An 18,899-nucleotide genomic window follows, 5' to 3' on the forward strand; every position below is an offset into this window, starting at 1 on the left:
TATGCATATTAATTTGAATACAGTTGGCCTCTTTGTTGTATGCCTGCTCAGAGACAAAGGTAAGCACTAGGGCTGGACGATATGACCTAAAATTAATTGAACATTTGAGCTCGATTACGATTGAATTTTTTTTTTTTTTTTTTTTTGCTCTTAGTTCACTAACAATGTTTGTACTGTAAATATGCTTGACTATTAAAAGTGGGATATTTTTTCCTAATGAAAGAGTGCTCTGACGTGACAGCTCAATTTCAGCAGTTATTTTATCTATGGTTCGTAACATTTCTTACAGATTTCTGCTTGTTGTAAATCAGATACAGACAAATTAGCAGAATACCAGTACGTTTATTTGAATGCATTAATGAGAGAGTGATTGCGTGTGTGAATTAGTCATACCATCTCTCTATTAATTGTGAAGCTGTGGGTTGTAGTTACTTCAAAAGTAGAAAAATATATGCTATAACTGTTGAGTTGCTAAGCTACTCTAGTGATAAATCACAGCATTGACAGCGAGTTTCTGTGCGCCCAATCTTCACGTGATGTGCAGCTTACTATCTGTATGAGTGTTTGTGTGCCACAGTGCATCAGCGCAGTAGCTCAGTATAATACACATCCAGTGGTGTAAAATCACTTAAATGTCCAACCTGGCAAGCCTTAACTAGGGGTGGGAATCGCAGGTTTCCTCACGATACGATCACAATACATGGCTCACGATAACGATATCGCGATTCACAGATTCTGTGATAATCGATATATTGCTAGACAATCCTATAATAATACATCACGATATATGTCTAACTGTGAAAAGAAAATGCCAGTGAAAAGGTTAAGTGCAGGTTTTCTCTCTTTACCCGCAAAACGGATAAATTCGATCTTCAGTTCCCATGCTATATGCAGATTTAATGGAGTTCTCGTCACCGAAAGCAACAAATATGAGGTGCATTTTGACCATCAGCAATAGGAGAGAGCGGCAACAGCACTGGTAAGGTTTAAGCGATCGGATTTAAATCTGTCTCAAATGCGTTTCGGAGGGCATTTAAACCTGGTCTTTTCACGATCGGATAGCTGTCCAATCAGAGAAAATGCATGAAGTGACCAGGTGCAAACAGACCCTTTGACGTTCTTCACCGAGCGCTTGCACAGATATACACGGAGCGTTCAAAAGCAAGTGTCTATCAGCGGATCCCTAATATATGCTTTCAAACACTCCCGTGTATATCTAAGTGCTCGGTGAAGAACGTCAAAGATGTCTACACTTGTCCCATCAATGGTATAAAAGTGCGTCAAGACTTTGAACTTAAACGTGGCTAGGGCATCTATTTTACTCACATTGCTATATGCCATCCTGTTAAAAACTCTTTTTCTTAGGCTAATTAACTTATGTTCACGTTTCCCTCATTCATGTGTTGAGCGCCACCTTGAATTAGCGACGCTTTGAACAGAAAAACTGTTTATAGCACTTTATTTTATTAATTAAAATATCGATATTTGGGTCAGCGTATCGATTCTCATAATCGCACAGAGAAGGACAACGATATATCGCCATGTCGATATTTTGTCCCACCCCTACTTAAAACACATACAATTGACAAAGTTTAGTGAAGATGCAAGTGAAAGTGATCTCACTTTTGGGTTTACCGCTTGCACGCTGTCTGTGTTGATTCACCGTTTGAATTCGCCTCCGTGTTGCTTCCATGCCGCTGATTGAAGGGGGCGGAGTCCTGTGACTACACACGCAGTAGTATGTTTTTAAGGGGATAGTATTAACAGGATTTAAAAAAATGAAATAACCAACATGGGAAAATTGTCTGTTTAGAGATTCTGAATTTCGGTTTTGATTTACTTTGATTAATCGTCCAGCCCTAGTAAGCACAATGTGTAAATATCCATCAAATGTATTTCATTGCTTTTTGTATTGTGTATTTGGGTACAGCTAAACACTAGCTTGACTAAGCAAAAAGCTGTTGTATTTTGATTATTACTGCTTGTGTAAACTGGCTCATTGTCATAGAAATGGACTGAGAAGTATAAACTGACCAGCAGATCACATGATCAGCACAGTGTCTCTTTAGAATACTCCAGTTTTGCTAGATCAGCATTCAGTTATTCTCAGTGAGGGGTTGGGAATTGTGGCTATAACTTGCCTGTGAGTGGATTTTTATTCAGATTTATTATGCAGCACGGTAGTCTCACACTGAACCACACTTTTCACCTGCTCTAGGCTTTTTGCCTATATAACTTGAGCTATGAATCACTGGTAATGTTAAAGCTGGATGTTGTAATGTTGCCAGAGTATTTGTTACTTGCCCAGTACATTCTTTCCTCTTGACATTGAATTACAATGTACGATTTTAAAATGGATTATAACTCTTGAATGGTGTTATTCCTCATTATTCGGTCTTGGTGTGATGGGGCATGTTTTTAAAGGCCAAATTTGTTTGCTTTACCAAACTAATCAAAAAGACCTTGCTTCTTGTAAAGGGATCAAAACTATTTTATTTCAAAGATGTTCTGGTTTCGCCTGCAGTAATTTGTCAAATTGACATTTTCCTTTTCGTAGACCTCTTGTTTCTCGGTAGTCAAAAGTTCAAAAAAAAAAATTAACTTTTTTTTTATTTTATTTTTTATTTTTTTACAAATCCAGCACAGTCTAAAATCCACATTCTTGACTTTTCTTAGCCTGGTCATTTGTCTTTTATGTTGGAGGATACAAATATTGTAGACAACTTAAATGTGTTTGTTTTGGCTTGGTAAGGTCATTTTAGTGACATAGTGTATTTTTGTGGTTGTGAATGGCTGCATATTCACTTCCTGTTCTGCCCTCCGGTCAGGGGCAAGCCTGGCCACCCACTCGCTGCAGTTACGTTATGAGTCAGTGTGTACGTCATGGTGCTCTTGCTCTATGGCTTGTGCTCCTCCTGAGGGGTGTGGCACTCCAGAAGGAGCCGCTCTGGCACTCTGCCACATCTGTCACTCCAAAGAGAATTGGGTGAATGGTCAGCCTGCTGGCTTAGACGCCAAATCTGATCATAGGGATTCAAATTTGCGGCTTTTAGCATGGCTCTGTAGGATCTCCCACCCTCCCCCGCCAGTGCAGCAAGAGTAGCGTAGTACTCTGGTAAATAGGGACTGATTTATGGCTGTGGTGTTGAGACTCCTCTTCCTGCTCTTAACTAGAGCTGTGAGGAGATTAAAGTTGTGGTGCTGTCACCCACAGGCATCTCTCATCCTTCCGATCACTTCTCCTGTTAAGATTAGCTGTGTTTGTAAGCTTGTCACCATCTTCAAGGCTTCAGGGAAAAAAAAAAAAAAGTTAAGAAGGGTTTAGTTATGTCTGCCCAAAAAGGATTCCATCCTTATCAGTTGAATGAATGGTTGTTTGTGCCTGTCTGCTGGTTTTGGTGAAGGTGTGTACGAGTGTATTGTTTATTTTCTGTGTGGTTTGTAGCAGAGACTGCATATTGTGATTATTGGCTTACAGGAAGTCTTGACGACAATCTGCCAAGCTACACGACCACTAGCTCATTACAAAATTGTGAAGGTATCTAGTTTTACTCATGTACTCCTTTGTCACTCTAGTTTATGACCAGAAAGGGCTTTGTCTGTAATTTGTTGCCGTGGTGACGTATAACAATGAACTATGAAGTTTCATGTCCAGAACTTTTGCAGCACAGTTTGTTAAAAGATGTTCAAAATGGAACAAGCTGAAGCTTGTTTTAGTGTGACTCTTTGATCCTTAGATCAGGCTGGTCAGAGTAGATTTTCACCAGGATAGTTTTAACAGCCATGTGGAGAGGCCTAGAGAAAGCGGGAAATTGGGGGTTGGGTGAATAAAGGCTGAAGGAGGAACCAAATGGGAGGAGCTTGGAATGGAAAATTTTTCTTGTGGGGTAGTTGAAGCTGAGGCGATGCATTCCTTGCCACCCCCCCACATGCGCATATTCGCTTGCTAACTTATACACACATGGAGGCAGTTGTGGTTGAGTAGACCATCAGCAGGCCGCATCTTCCCCCACCCTTGCCTGGTTTATCTCACATCTACATAATTCCCCCGCTCATCTGATTACCTTGCACTTGGGACAAGCTGGTTAAGTACATGTGCTAGGGCTGGGCGATACAGATAAAAAATTATCACGATATAATGTTTCATATTTTTCGGTATCGATAATTATTGAAGAAAAAAAAAACTTTTTTTCAAAAAAAAAAACCAGTAGAAAAAGTTTTTTAATTTAACCAATGCATTTTTAATTAAGGCAAACAACAAATAATTTTAAATAAAAAATAAAATGTAAACAAATCTTATTTTATATGAAGATTAAATAAGCGTTAAAGAAACTTAGAGCTGCACAATTCTGGATAAATTGAGTAACTTTTGTCAAACTATCACGATTCTGAAAGAGAACGAAATAACGTAATTTATTAGAGGTTCTGACAAAAATATTAATTGCTGCAGTCTATTTTAAAATTATTTTATTGGAACTAATTTTTAAAAAATCTGTTTGGATGCATGATTCAATGACTCACTCATAAATACTCTTGTTTCATTACTGTATGAATCAGTGTATTTGAAAGAATCTGCTGAATGAAGATTCAGCGTCAAATTTAACTCACTTGTTGCCACCTGGTGGTGAAACGATGTAATCAATAAATGCATAGTTTTCAGCGTTGTTTGCATGTCACTCATAACGTGTCTCTTTGTGACCCAGGGACGGAGCGAGCTTGACCAAACTTCATGTCTGTTTACATTTTAACGCATTTAAGTGACACTACATCAAGAGTTATATTGATCATTTTTTCTGTCGTTATCGATTAAGATGTACGGTCGATAAATATCAATACCGCTTTATCGGCCAGGCCTAACGTGCACATGAATTTACACCTTGCTAATACTCCAGAATATTCCAGAAACGATCACAAATGCAGGCGGCAACATGGCTGGTTTTAAGTCTTGGCTTCAGCAGGTGGGCCGCCTGCTTGTGTTCCTACATCTGCCTGCCTGGTCTGGCAGCTGCTGTTGTTTAACTACCACTGCTTCTGCTGCTGCCTCACTCTAAACTCCTTTGTTCTATCGTCACCATCAACAAATTGTAAAGAATGAATGAATTTAAGCTTGGTGCCTGTGTGTGTGTGTTGGCCCTTTTGTTTGGAAGCAGAAGGAACAGAGAATGGGGGTTGGGATCAAAGGTTGGCAAAGAGTCAGTTACAACTGATTTAACTGCACAAAAAAAAACCTCAGTCTCACCACCCTTCAACTGCTCTCATATCTCTCAACAGCTGTGACTCACTGGCTGAAAATTTAATAAAGCATGGTTAAAGTGAACAAAATGGAAGAGGCTTGCTCTCACCTAGAGCTATTTGTGTTAATACTCCCTCTCTCTCCCTTCCTTTCCAGGTCCCGTAACCTGACTTTGCCTGACGCTGCGTTCTCTGAGAGAATTAAGGAAATATGGAGTGACATGCTGCAGATTAGTTAGCGGATTAGCGGCTTTGAGGACATCCACCTCTGTGTGAGCACACATTCCCTGTCCTGCTCCTGAAGCTCGGCTGCACAGCAGGAGCACTGCAGCCATGGCTGACCCAGGCATGATGAACCTCTTCGGAGACGATGGGAATCTGTTCTCTGATGAGTTGGAGGGCCTGGGGGACTGTGGCTACCCCCAAGGTCAGGCAAATCCCATGAGTCAACAGATGCCCCATGAGCACCAAGGCTACGGGCAGCTCCCCTCTTCTCTTCACCTCTCCTCACCTGCTGTTCCTGGACAGGCCAAGCTTGGCCACCATTTTGACCACTTTAATCAGTATGAGCAGCCCAAAATGCATCCAATGGACCAGCAGGGAGGCCGAATGATGGGGAACGGACCAGTAAATGGCATGTCCTCCCCTCATTCCCGCTATCATGGTGCTCCGCCAGGTGCGGGAGGGACTGCAGGGCATCACGTTTACCCAGGTGCACAAGGAGATGGGCGGAGCCAATCATTCCCAGATGGTGGAAATGTGTGGGGTGCTCAAGCAATGCAGGTGCCCGAACAAGCTCGACCATCTTTCCAGCAGCAGCCTCCACAAGCCTCTTCTCATCAGCATGGACCTTCTGGACCACAAGGACACGCCCACCAAATGGGCCCTTTTATCGGCCGCGGTGACTATGCCATGCAGGGTCACAACCAGACCCAAACACCTCCTAGAATGAACCACTTTCCACAAGCCCTCCCTCAGGATGCCAATCATTTCATGGGGCACGTTGGGATGACTCAGAATCCCAGCATGTCAGGGCCCCCCATGCGTCATCCGGCACAGCCTAGTCAGCAACCCAATCAGCAGTTTCTCCACAGACCCGGCCAGGGTCCGGTTCATCCGGAGTCCGTCGCCAGCCATAACCCCCAGTTCCCACAAAGCCCTTCACGACAGCAGCAACAGCAGCAGGTCATGGGAGGAAGACCCCATCAAAACATGGGGTTTAACATGCACAACCAGCAAGTCCCTTCCAACACTGTAAACAGCTCAGGGCAGTACCCTCCCTATCCTTCGTACGGCAACCTTAATCAGGGATTAGCCAACACTTCAGGGATGAGTCCCAACTTGAGCCTTACCACCAGCAGCAACAGCAATCCTAATGCTCCTGTGACCCAGGTGCAACGCTACCCTGCCCCAACAGGGCCCCAGCGTTACCCCACACCTGGGGCTCAACAGGGACCAATGCACCAGCAGCCCATTCATGTGAACCAAATCAACACCCAGCCTATGCATCAAGCTCAGAACCAGTCTACAGCCCAGCAGAAGCTGCAGCAACAGCATCTACCGACTCCACCTCAGGGATCATACGCCTCCCCTCCTTCCATGTCGCCCATGAGGAACCTGGCTACCCCTGCAGGCACCCCACCTCCCCAGCAGGGCCGGCCACCCAGTGCTGGTTTGGGAACTGATGTTGGCAGCTACCCTGGCGTGCCACATCAATCTCAAGGTCCTATGGCTCACGTTCAGAGAGGAGCATGCCCAATGAATGCAGCACAGCAGCATCCCCACCAACAGCTGCCATCACATCCCTCACATCCACATCCTCCACCAACCCAGATGTATGCTGCTTTGTCACCCAATCACAGGGCCACAAGCGCTCAAGGAAGACCTCCAGCAGGACTGGGTGCAAACCACACAGAGCCGCTGGGCCCGCAGGACCAGAGGCTGCTTGCTCAAGCACAGCGCCAGCAGCTGCAGACGCCCCCATTACCTTTCCAGCAGCAACAGCTGCAGCAGGTGCACACCCCTCCCTCTATTCCTCCGTCACAGACACACCTGGGTGCACACCACCAGAACTCCCCTCCATCTCAGCAGGCATGGGCACCTCCTCACCAGTCGCCTCCACCCATGCAGAAAGTGCCTCACATGCAGGTGAGTTGTGCAAATGAAGCATGCATTCCATTGCCATTAAAAGTCTTTTGGAAAATCCATGTTGTGCTTGTGGGTGGCAGAAGGCCCGTTTGAGGGTTTCTATGGTGGCTATGGTGCCGCCTGTGCCCCACAAGTGTGGAAATGGATTTTTACAGCTGTTTGTTTCCTCCTCGCTGCATATCCTGGCCCTCCCCAAGACACAGGCGCCACAGTGCTAATCTCCTAACCCCTACCCCTCCCCCCTTCCCACTCTGAAGGGGAAATGCTCCCTTCCTGCTCGCAGTAAGCATCACTCTCCTCCCCCGTCTGCACTCCTTCCGTTCCCCTCTCGCTCTTGCTTGCTCTCTGTCTGCATCATTTCTGTCTCTCTCTCGCTCTGCTCTCTCTGTTTGCTTTGCCTGTCTCGGAGGACTCATGCGTGAGTTAATGGCGTACAGCAGGATGCGTCCTGTTGGGAGGGTGGAGGAGGGAGCCAGTGGGGAAGGGAGGTTAGCAGCTCTCAATAGCTGTGTGTGTCACGTGCTTCTGATACCATTAGCTTGTTTTGCTCTGAAAGCCTCTTTCTCTAGTGACCCATTCACACACAATGGCTGCTGTTATTCCAGCATACACATCCTGCACATAGCATTTTTGTCTCTTTCTCATCCATACCACCATTGACAGCCATGGCTCGATGTCAGTGATGGTGTCTCTTTGTTTGTGTGCTGATATTAAAGTTTTGTGGTTGACATTTGAGATCAGTCAGTATTAATTCATCCACTTCACTTGTGACCTAGATGAAATACATGTCCGGATCATGAGTTGCCTAAAGACGTTTGATCTTAATATTTTTTTCTTTTTAATATGGTGTGGTTTGATTTAAAGTGGGCATGAATTTTCACCATATTTTCTAAATGCATGTTACTGATCTTTTTTTTTTTTTTTTTTTTTTTTTTTTTTTGTCATCTCAATTTTTGTTTTGGCATTTCAGCATATACAAAGCAGATCCAGAATCACAAATCAGCTTTATCTTGTCCAGTAACACTTCAGGATTATTCAGTTCTGAATAATCCTGTCCTTTGCTCCAAGATCTCATAGTTTTTAATCGAAATGTCTTTACTCGATGCTGAAATGACAGGCTTCTCTCGTGACACGTCAGACCAAACATTTAGTCCACTTAAATTCTTACATTTCTTACAAATAACTGCAAGCTCACTATCAGATATACTTCTATCCAATCAATAAACTGATACGTATAGGCCCCTATGAAATCTGTTTTGCCCCCCCCCCAAATTGAACTTTAATTTTTCCGGATTCCGTTTTATTCAGAGTTGTTTTTTTTTTGTTTTTTTTGGACTCTATTTTAATGGTTAAATTAAATTTAACTTAACATTAACTTAAAAATGGAACTTATCCAGTTTACCAACATTTTATTAAAAGTTTAACAAAAAAATTATTGACCCTATGATATACGTTTTATTTTTTTCCCATCAAATTGTTTTATTTTTACCAAATTCTGTTTTCTGTTTTTACTTTTCTGGATTCCATTTTAATGGTTGAATTACATTTTAATAACCAAAAAGCAAGTTTAATTAATTGAATTCTTAAAAACAATAATTTTATTAAAAAATGCCCCCCCCAGAAATTGTTGCGTATTTTAATTTTTCTGGCAACCAAATGAATGAATAGCAATGTGCTACACAACAGAGCTTTACTGTTAAAACATTAAAACATGGAAGAAAAACTGAGATTATTCCTTAATATAGTTTTAATAATTTATTAAATTTATCTAAATTCTACTGTGCAACAGTAATATGTTTGTCAAGTTAAATCGAACTTTTATTTTGACGGCTTGCCGAGAGCTTTGAGTTTCTCTGTTTATGACGAAAGTTTTCTCAAACGAAGCGTTTAAGAGGATGAAAACGTTGCGAGCGTTGCGCGTGCTTCAGTGTGTGCATGCGTGTGTGTATGAGAGGTAAATGAAACCACGTTTCTGCGTTATTCATTTCAGAGGCACAAAGACATGCAGGATTCACATTTAAATAGTCTTTTTGCAGTTTAATATTCACCAGACACTAGTCTATATCGCAATTTGATTTAAGTGTACTGACCTGCTTTTTATTTATCCATCAAAAATTTGACCAATTCCGTGACATTCCATGTTGTATAGTAAATTCCGTTTTTATGACTGGATTCCGTCCGCGTTTTCTGCATCGCAGAAATCATAGGGCCCTGTACATAGAACCAAGTCCCTGGCCTACGTTTTTGTCTTTTTCTATAGTCCATTTTACTCTGTACACAACACAAATGAAAAGATGTCACTACTTTCATTACATCGCCTTTTAAATAAAATTAGACCAGCTAAGTGACCATGTCAATTTTATTAATATCAGGTTACCTTATCTCATTTCTGAAACCTACAGTAGCGGTTGTAAAATTTTTGGGCAGGAATATAAATTGCGTACATTAACAATAGTTCAAGTCCTCTGTTTTGTTAGTTCTATACTTGTTTGAAGTTTGTATGAAGTGAGTCAGATGTGATGGTCACTACTTTTGCTGAAAACTTCATGTTATCAAAGATACATAGTCCCCCTTTGCACTGCTCAGACCACATTGTGCTCATTTTTCGCATTATTAATTGGCAGAGCTGTGTCACTCATGGAATATTGAGCGGTTTGATGAGAAATAAAAGAGTGTGACCTTTAAGTAAAGCAGTGCTTCATCTGAGGGAACAGACTCTTCATTGTGGCTCCAGTCATACTGGTACCAAGCGCAAGTGTTCACAGCATCACACTGGGCTTTAAGAACTAAAATAGAAGTTCAGATGGGAATGCATGCATGAGATTTTGTCATGACTAGGCCTGTTGTGATAATTACTATATCAAATTGTTGCAAGATACATGGACATGACCTTGACAAATTTTGGTGACCCTGTATATTGCCCATTGTGTGTACATCCGTGCTTGTTTACATAAAAAAAAAAAAAAAAAACAATTCCACAAACATTTTAGCCTATCCCACTGCCTCAGTCATATCATCTGCTATCTGAGGTGAAGGCGGGGCTCAGGCAGCTCCACCCCACACACAACAGAAGAGAGAGAACAGACAGCGACAAGGGAACTGAGCATGTGCGATTTTACTTGCGTCTGTCCTTCAGGTCATGCCATGTATTTGTGAAAGAAAAAAAAAATCAGTTTGCCATCAGTTGTCAGAAGATAAAAGCAATATCTTTGTCGTAGTATCCTTTCAACGTTTAAGGGGACTTCCAATGACTGGCATCAACGCTGTTCAACACACTGAATCAATGCTATTGATCTCTTTAAAGTGAAACATCAGCTTCAGCGTTACCCAGGTGATGCGCAGATTGTCAATTGTGCCTTGTGAAGTAGCACTCGGTTACATTATTTTCAACACCTTGTTTCATATGCGAATCAGTTTAAGCGTATAATGAACTATTTGATGATTCACTCATAAAGACATTCCCTTGCCGCCACCTACTGGCGTAACATTACTTCACTAACTGACAGCCTGTCTAGCACACCCAAAGATGTGCCAGTGCTGATACAGATTCGATAATCGGAAATAACAGTTATAAATATAAAAATAGCCCAACAAGCTTATTTATATAACAGCATAATATTATGGCGATAATATTGCTGTTCGCGATATTGATCCACACAACATCACTGCAAGGGAAATTCCTTCACCGTGTGACAGCCCTAGCCGTGTCTTAAATCCAGTAATGCCCTGTATGAAGAGTGAACAGCCATGTTTATTATTCCTTTATTTCCTTTTTAACAGTTTATGCAAGGTGCTAGCTTCTTGAGACTCTCTGCTGACAGCAGCTGACAGCCATCTTAGTGGTGTCGCACTCTGTCTGGGTCAGACGCAAACAGAGCAGTACTTCCTAATTATTCAGCTTATATAGCCAGGAAGGTACTGTTGTATGTTTGCACTTGCTGCCATTTAATTTGCGCAAACTAAATGTTGTAAAAGGAAGTTGTGACACAGAATGGGTAAAATGTCAAGTGTATAAATGTTTTAGTGTTTCTGTTTGGACAGCTTTTTGATATTTGTCTTAAAGTCCTAACATGGCAGGTTTTCTTTTTGTTGTCCATTTTATAGTTTATTACAGCCACAAAGATGTATAAACTTGTTTGACACCGAGATTCACCGGCATTCTCAAGCTCTTTTATTCTGGGGGGGTGGGGGGTGTATGTGGAGTAGTTAGCTGCTAGTAAGTAGCTTACAGTATCTAGGTGTTTCAGTGCCATAAATTTGTAGCTCATTATATTTGCTCTGAGCCAGAAGCAGACTGAAGTTCAGCAGCAGTAAGTAATGAATCTTGAAGATAAAGTTTAGCTAGGGTTAGGCTCCATGTCTGGGAGCCAGCTTTTCATCAGATGAATTGGGTGTTAACTCATGGGTTCACCCTGCAAAAAGCCTGCCGTGCTCAGCCGAAGAGCAGTGCTCCTTCAGGGAGTATTTAGCTCATCGAGTGAGCACTTTGCCTGCTAGATTAACTGACACGTCAGTCTTCCCCTCCGAGAGATGAAATCCTATATTGAACATATTGTATTCTGGACTGCTGCTGTCAAATTAGAAATGCAGAGAGCGCATGCGGTAGGCCTATTGTCATTCATGCAATTGATTATTGGGGAGGCTTGGCAGGAGGAGAGACATTTATCCGTTAAAGCGCCAGAAGAACACTCGCTGTTCCAGCTGCTCTAATGACCACCGTTGGACTGGGTGTTGGGCATTTTCTGTGACCTTGCCACTGTTTGGCATGCACGGCGCACCCTTATTTCTCATGCTGTTGTTTACAGGAAATATGCATTTCATCACCACAATGATGTGGTTTACAAAGTCTTTTGTTTTAAAGCGAAGTGCATGGTATGCAATAAAACTCTAGTCTAGAATCAACACACGGCTTATAAAGAAAACACAATCTTCCTGATTCGCCAGGATGGAAACGGTTTTCACCAGGGCAGTTTTTTGTGTATATGCCTTTCGAAAGCTGTAGCCTATTGCATTAAATTTGCTGACGTTTAAAATTGAGGCATTTATGAATTATAGATATAATTTATTAGTGTCATAATACCGCAGTCCCATCTGCTGCAGGGACTCTGAGAAGCTGGACTCTTAGCACAGCTGCCAACATGTTCCCTGTCAGTCTGTCTTTGCCATGAATGGAGAGGGGAATGGAGATAACTGCAAGAAAAAAGGCAACCATTGCTGCGTTGATTCTGCTGAGCTACAACTAGCACTGGCACTAATGGGAGCAAAGGGAATCAGACCATGCAACATGGCATGCCTTAAGGGCCAACAGCAGCAGGGGCAGCTGTTTGAGTACATAAAAATGTTAAGATGTTTTTATTCCCTTTCCCCCCTCTTAGTCTAGCTTGTCTGATTTTTTTTTTTTTTTTTTTTTTTTTTTTTTTTTTTTTTTTTGATATTTGTAATGTTTCTGGAGTTGATCGACGTAATGGAGTGATTCCATGAGCTTTGTTTAGCTTCTTTGTGCCCGTGAGATATGCAAAAAATACAAGAAGGAAATCCTCTAATTCCATGTTCTGCCCTGATTTATATTTCTTCATTCTTGGTGCTAACAGATCTCCTCATTTCTCTCCCCTGTCATCAGCATTCTCCATCAGACCCTTCCCTGGAGATGATAACATCCAGTAAGGCACCTGCCTCGGGCCCAAACCTCCAACCAGCCAGCTGTGACATACAGCAGACGGAGAGCGAGCTCAAGCCAAAAAAGAAGAAAAAGAAGAAAGCCAAGGTAAGTGAAGGCCAGGAGGGTAACGACATCAGCGGTGAGGCTGGTGGAGAGGCAGCTGCTCTGATGAACGAGGGAGACAGTCTTTTGACTCACGTGGAACAGTCTGTTGTTGAAAAGAAGAGCAAAAAGAAGCCAAAGGAGAAGGAGCCCAAGGAACCGAAAGAGCCCAAGACTCCGAAAACCCCGAAGACTCCCAAGACACCCAAAGAACCCAAGGAACCTAAAGAGAAAAAACTGAAGACTGCCACCCCGAAGCCTAAGAGCTCCAAAAAGCCCAGGTATGTGAAATTTGAGCTTTCTGTAGTTTTTACCTTGCCTTAAAAAACTGTTTGATAATCTAAATGTTGCAAATGTACCCCATATTTACATGACCTTCCAAATGTAATATCTACATCTTTATTGTGTTTACCCATGTACATGTGGATTGAGTCAAAAATCCTCATGTGATCATCTAGTTAATTGAACTGTAGATATGTTTTCTATGAGTTGTTTTCTAGGTGTGGTACAAGCTGATGGTGCTATAATCAGTTCAGTCAGTTCAGAAGCATCAGGTTATTATTTATTACACTTTTGAGACCCAAGGAACTTGATATTGTCTATAGATTGTAAAAGACAACAGCTTTTTTTGCTTTGAACTGCAAGCGCTAAACCACAAACTTGACGCCTTTCTGATAAACCCTCCCTAGTTACATGAACTTCATTCTGTAGCTCTGTGAAGAGGTACTGTCATCTTTTCTGGTCATTTTTCTGTCAAGAATGTTATGTTAATAATCACTGCCTAAAACAGCATGCTATCATGTAAATCCACTGTATATCTGTCTCTCTTCTGGATAAATGGTGCTCATCACATTTTAAATGATGCCCCCTTCTTTTCTTTTTTTTTTTTTTTTTCTCCTTTATTTCTCCCCATTTCTATCCCCCTTAAAAAAGAAAATAAAAATGCATTCATCCTAAATATGCAGAGCACCAAGGTTATATGGCCTTTTTTTTCCTCTAGCTGAGGTAGTAACATGATCCGGCTGAGGAATGTGTCAGCCTTCCCCCTTAACCTCCTCCCCTCTCCTATCCAAAGCCCGTCACTCCACCACCGCGTCCCTTTCATCCAAAGGAAAAGGGCCAGGCCAAAGCAAGCTCATCTGCAGCACAGTGCCAGAGCAGTAGGTCATCTAAAAGGGGGAGGAGGGATGAAAGTGTGTGTGTTTGTGAAAAAGAAAAAGAGGAGGGGGAATGTCTCCATTCAAAATGGCAAATAATGCTAGTTAGTTCACAATGCTGTCTCATTAATCATGCCGGCCTGAATTTGACCAAATCTGCTACAGTGCTGGATGTGTGGCATTGGAGAGTCCCTGTGGATAGTTTTAAAACTGTGTGGCCCCATTTCTCAAAAAGTGGGCTACATATAGCACATCTCACATTTGATGAGAGTATGTCATTCATTTCCCTTCCCCCTTCTCCATTTGTTTGTTGTCTGTCTTATCAACTCTTTTAATGTTTTCCTTGTTTAGTTAGTAGTTTCGATCATGCAAGTGGAGTACAGGAAAGTAGGTTGGACGTTAAAAGTCTTGGCCTTATATCTGTTGGCATTCTTATCTGACAAAGAAAGTACAACTATAAATAGTCATTCTCAGGCCGCACCCAGGGTAAAATGTGACTGTCTGTGTACCCAGGTTTGTTTCCCCTATACATACATACAGCCATCAAACACTTCAGAAAGATCCCTCCTCAGTGCTGCATTGCATGTGGCTCTTTTCCCCCCACGAGAAGACTGTTTTGCATTGCAAATACACACCTCTCACCTTCAATTTATTGGCAGGTTCCCAAGCAACTACAGCAAAGCCCCCATTTTGGTTGGTGGGGGTTTTTTCTAACTGCATAACCACCTAACCTGGGTGGGCAGTTCCGTCAGCCCTTTGATTTTTTTTTTTTTTTTTTTTTTTTTTTTTTCTCATGTCGAAGCAGACTCTTTTTCTCTTTCGCAGATTATCTTAGCTACATCCTGTGCGCTCACATATAAAAACCACAACAGTCGCGGTTGCATAGGAAGTGCTGCAATGTGTGTACTCAAAGCTCTTCGCTTGCGGGACCAGCATGCCTGTTTGCTTGTGAGTCTGACTACATCACCTTTACGCCAGACTGCTTGCTTATTTGTCCTCAAACAAGCGCTCCACCTTGTCTTCCCTCCAGACTCCAGTGGAAAAAAAAGTTGAATTCTGTGTGACTGAACCTCAAAGACAAAGTGCAGAGAGGTGGATGGCACAACAGAAGGAAAGGACCAAGCATCCAACTTTGTCCTTCCTGTTTATTTTATCTTTCTAAGACTGCCAGGCCTGTCCCACCAGAGCTTGGGAGTTTTCAGTTCCTGTGAATTCTTGGGTTTGCTACTTTGGTGATCAGACAGGCCACTGCCTCAAAAGAGCGAGCGAGTGAGGCAGTACGGTGAATGGATTCGAGAAGTGTGCCGAACGCTAAATGCGCAGCCACTGGGGGGATGAGCAAGAGTGAAGACTCACATTGCCGGTGCTGCCCAATTCCATCAAAGCCTCTCTTATTTAAAACAAAAAGCCAGCCCCCACGCTATGCACTTGAAAGTCCCTCCACTTTGAAATGACTTTAAGAAGGCTAAAAAAGTAGTTTGAATAGTCTTGGCAATTTAACCACCTTAAGATGTGTGTTACTTTGTTTTGTAAGATGTATGTTGCTTTGTTCAGAGGTACAATGAAACACAAGTCTGTGTAATGCAGAATGTGTTTCTTTTTGAGCACAGTTGCACTCTCAGTAATAAACCAGCCTTCTCAATGATGCTGAGGAATTGAATGGCTCCACAGCACGGGTGACCTTGCTCTGAGAGCACAAGACACAACACTGTTGCTTCCCCCCCGACTCTCTTCCTGTGTTTCTCCTCGACTGGGCCTCTAACACTTTCACACACTCTTGCATGCCTACACTGTCCTTTTCCACCTATTATCACACGCTCACAATCCTTCTGCCGAGTCTCTTTCTAGCCCTCCCTCTCTTTCCTCCCATTCCACAGCACAGTTTGTGTTCCCTCTCTTGCATATCTCAACTCACCCACTCACATCCTCTTTCCACACGTTCTTCCCTCAAAGTCCGGCACTCTCAGGCATTTCCCCTCCACTAATTCAGGCACGTTTAGCACAATTTTAATTGCACCACCTCCATTGATTCCTCTTGTTAGTACTCTGACTAACAGGGTGTGTTTGGGTTCTGTCCCTCTTTTTGAAATAAGTGTGACCTTGTTTTGTCTGGTGGTTCCTAATTAGCCTGCTTGCTTTGAAGGACACAGATGCCCGTTTTTATTTGCAGTTGTTAACTTGTCGTAGCATGTTCGTTCTCTGCGTTTTTTTTCTTATGTATGCTTGTTTACGTTTGCGCCTGTGCGACGCTGCAAAAGAGCTGTTGAGGGTAAACGGGTGTGTGTGTGAGAGCAGCTGCTGTTAGAGAGAGCACCGTGCGGGGGTCCAGCTGAAGATGAGTCATCTCACTGGCGACGGCAGGTGTCCCATTAACCCCCTGGCCCTCTCTCCTCCTCCTGAGTGTCAGCTCTGGAGCAGTGTGGCTCATACAAACCTGCAGTAGGGCCTGCATCCTCCCCTTACTAATGCCAATTAGCCTCTCTCTCTGCCCGTTCATCTCAAAGACTACACGCGCCATGGCCCACCCTGCTGGCCTGTTCAACTGGATCTTCAGTGAATGTCCTCTGTCCTATAGCAGCTCTTTGCATTTTATGATTCATAAAGGTCAGCCATCGAAAGGAAGCCTGTCATCCCTCCCCCTAAACAGAGTGTTCTTCCTGCCCTCGTGGCTTTTTTCCCCCTCCTGTCCCTTTTTCTTTCTTCCTTTTGTATGTGCCTTTTTTTCTCCTTATTTCTGGCTGTGTTTGCTGAGCAGTGACAGTATGAAACCCAAAGCCACAGAGCGGTGCGGCTGCAGGTGCTTGAGGAGTGTTGGAGAGAGAGACTCTAACTGAGGCAAGCAGATGGCTTTAGCCAGTGGCGTCCAGCCAGAGGAACAGGTGCGGGTCACGTGACCGCCGGTTACCAGGGCAATTTGATTGCTCTTGGCGTGCGAATGAAAAGAGAGAGGGGGGCCCCAGAGCGAGAGAGCGCAAAAACCTCCAGGGCATTGTGTAATCTGTGGCAGGGAGAGAGCACGACTCTGAACTGGAAGTGGAGTTAACTAGTTCTTGTCTTCCCTCTCTTATTCCCTCTTTTATCTGTCCGTAACCAAACTTAAGAGGCAAAGGACCTTAAAGTGTTATTTTTTTTATTTTTAATTTTTTCTTGGTCTGTGTGTAGACGCAAGGTAAAATTGAGAAGAACTATAGAAACAAATACAAAAACTATGGACAGCCTGAGATCATTTTCTTTTTCCTCCTTGCGTTAAAGTTGCCCATATAGGTTCACGTGACGTTGCAATAGCAGTGTCCTGTGGGTGTGATGTTGTACTCAATATTAAAACTGCTTTAAACTGCATTTGTCATTCTTGTATGATTAGACACTTTGCTTATTCTACAATTGTACATCTCATCTTAATTTAAACTACTTGCATTTAAACATTTTTGTCCATTTACTAAATTAAACTGTTGAAGCTAACAGGTGATTTTGAAAAATAGAAACAATCGGAAATTAAAACTGCAAGCAGCGATGAAAAAGCCCTCGCACCCGGGCTCACTGCCACCCGTTGACCTTAGGAAAACAGTGAACAGTGGGTGACATGCATGTAAATACAAAGGGAAATATGGCAAAGCCATTTCAAAGTACCACACTTCCTGCTGCCAACAGGTGGCACTTTGACTGTAACTGAATATTGCCATGTTGATGTCTTCAGGCCAGGACTATTATCGAACGTGAAGTTTGGAGCAGATCAAACATTGTATGAGTTACAACAGCTTCCTCTTTCATGGCGAAACATCAGACTTTGTCAGGGCGCCACAGACACGACCTTCAATGAAAACTCAAGATCTTTGCAATTTAACATTGTGAAGGCCTTAAGATTTGACTGACCATATATGATGCGGTTCTGATTAAATCTCTGAGGAGTTGATCACAGTGTAAAACATGTAATTTCCTGTTAGCCATAGGTGGCGCTTTGACGGTAACTGAATATTGCAGTGTAGATGTCTTCAGGACAGGACTCTAATAAAACATGAAGTTTTGGTGCAGATCGGACATTGTATGCCCGAGTTACAACAACTTCCTTTTTCATGGAGAAACATCAAACTTTGTCAGGCTGCCACGGACACGCCCTTCAGTGAAAACTCAAGATCTTCGCAATTTAACGTCACAAAGGCCTTTTAAATTAGACCAACCAAATATGATGTTGTTCTGATTAAAGCTCTAGGAGTTCGTTAAAGTACAATGTCTGGAAATGGCAAAAACTGCCAAAATTTTGCAAAGAAAATTATATCTCAATTCCTGTTGGGTTTACAGATTTTGCACCTAGGGGCTTTTGTGTAGGTATTGGGCTGTTACAGGTGTGTACCAAATTTCATAGCTATACGTGAAACGTAGCACGAAGGGCACTTGATTGAAAATGTGTAGGTGGCGCTATCGAGCCATTTTGCCACACCTAATTCTGAAACCCATATCAGATGTAAATTTTCACCACTTCTGACGTGTTTGCAAAGTCTCATGAGTTTGAGCATGTTTAGGCCCTCAAATGCAATTCATTTCGAAGAATAATTGGCCGAGCAATTACAATAGGGTCCTCACACCATTGGTGCTCGGGCCCTAAA

At 42.7% G+C, this 18,899-nt stretch overlaps 1 protein-coding gene across 2 annotated transcripts in view; it reads left to right on the forward strand.

The window, feature by feature from the left end:
* Nucleotides 1–18,899, forward strand: part of chd7 (chromodomain helicase DNA binding protein 7) — a 58,553-nt gene that overhangs the window by 15,743 nt on the left and 23,911 nt on the right. For both annotated transcript variants that reach the window (XM_048162432.1, XM_048162431.1), the window contains exons 2-3: nucleotides 5,390–7,380; nucleotides 13,001–13,422. In XM_048162432.1, the coding sequence (XP_048018389.1) occupies nucleotides 5,566–7,380; nucleotides 13,001–13,422 (2,237 nt within the window). In that variant the 5' untranslated portion in view covers nucleotides 5,390–5,565. The remainder of the gene's footprint in view (nucleotides 1–5,389; nucleotides 7,381–13,000; nucleotides 13,423–18,899) is intronic.

The sequence above is a fragment of the Megalobrama amblycephala genome, linkage group LG17 (assembly GCF_018812025.1).
Source record: "Megalobrama amblycephala isolate DHTTF-2021 linkage group LG17, ASM1881202v1, whole genome shotgun sequence".
Lineage (NCBI taxonomy): Eukaryota > Metazoa > Chordata > Actinopteri > Cypriniformes > Xenocyprididae > Megalobrama > Megalobrama amblycephala.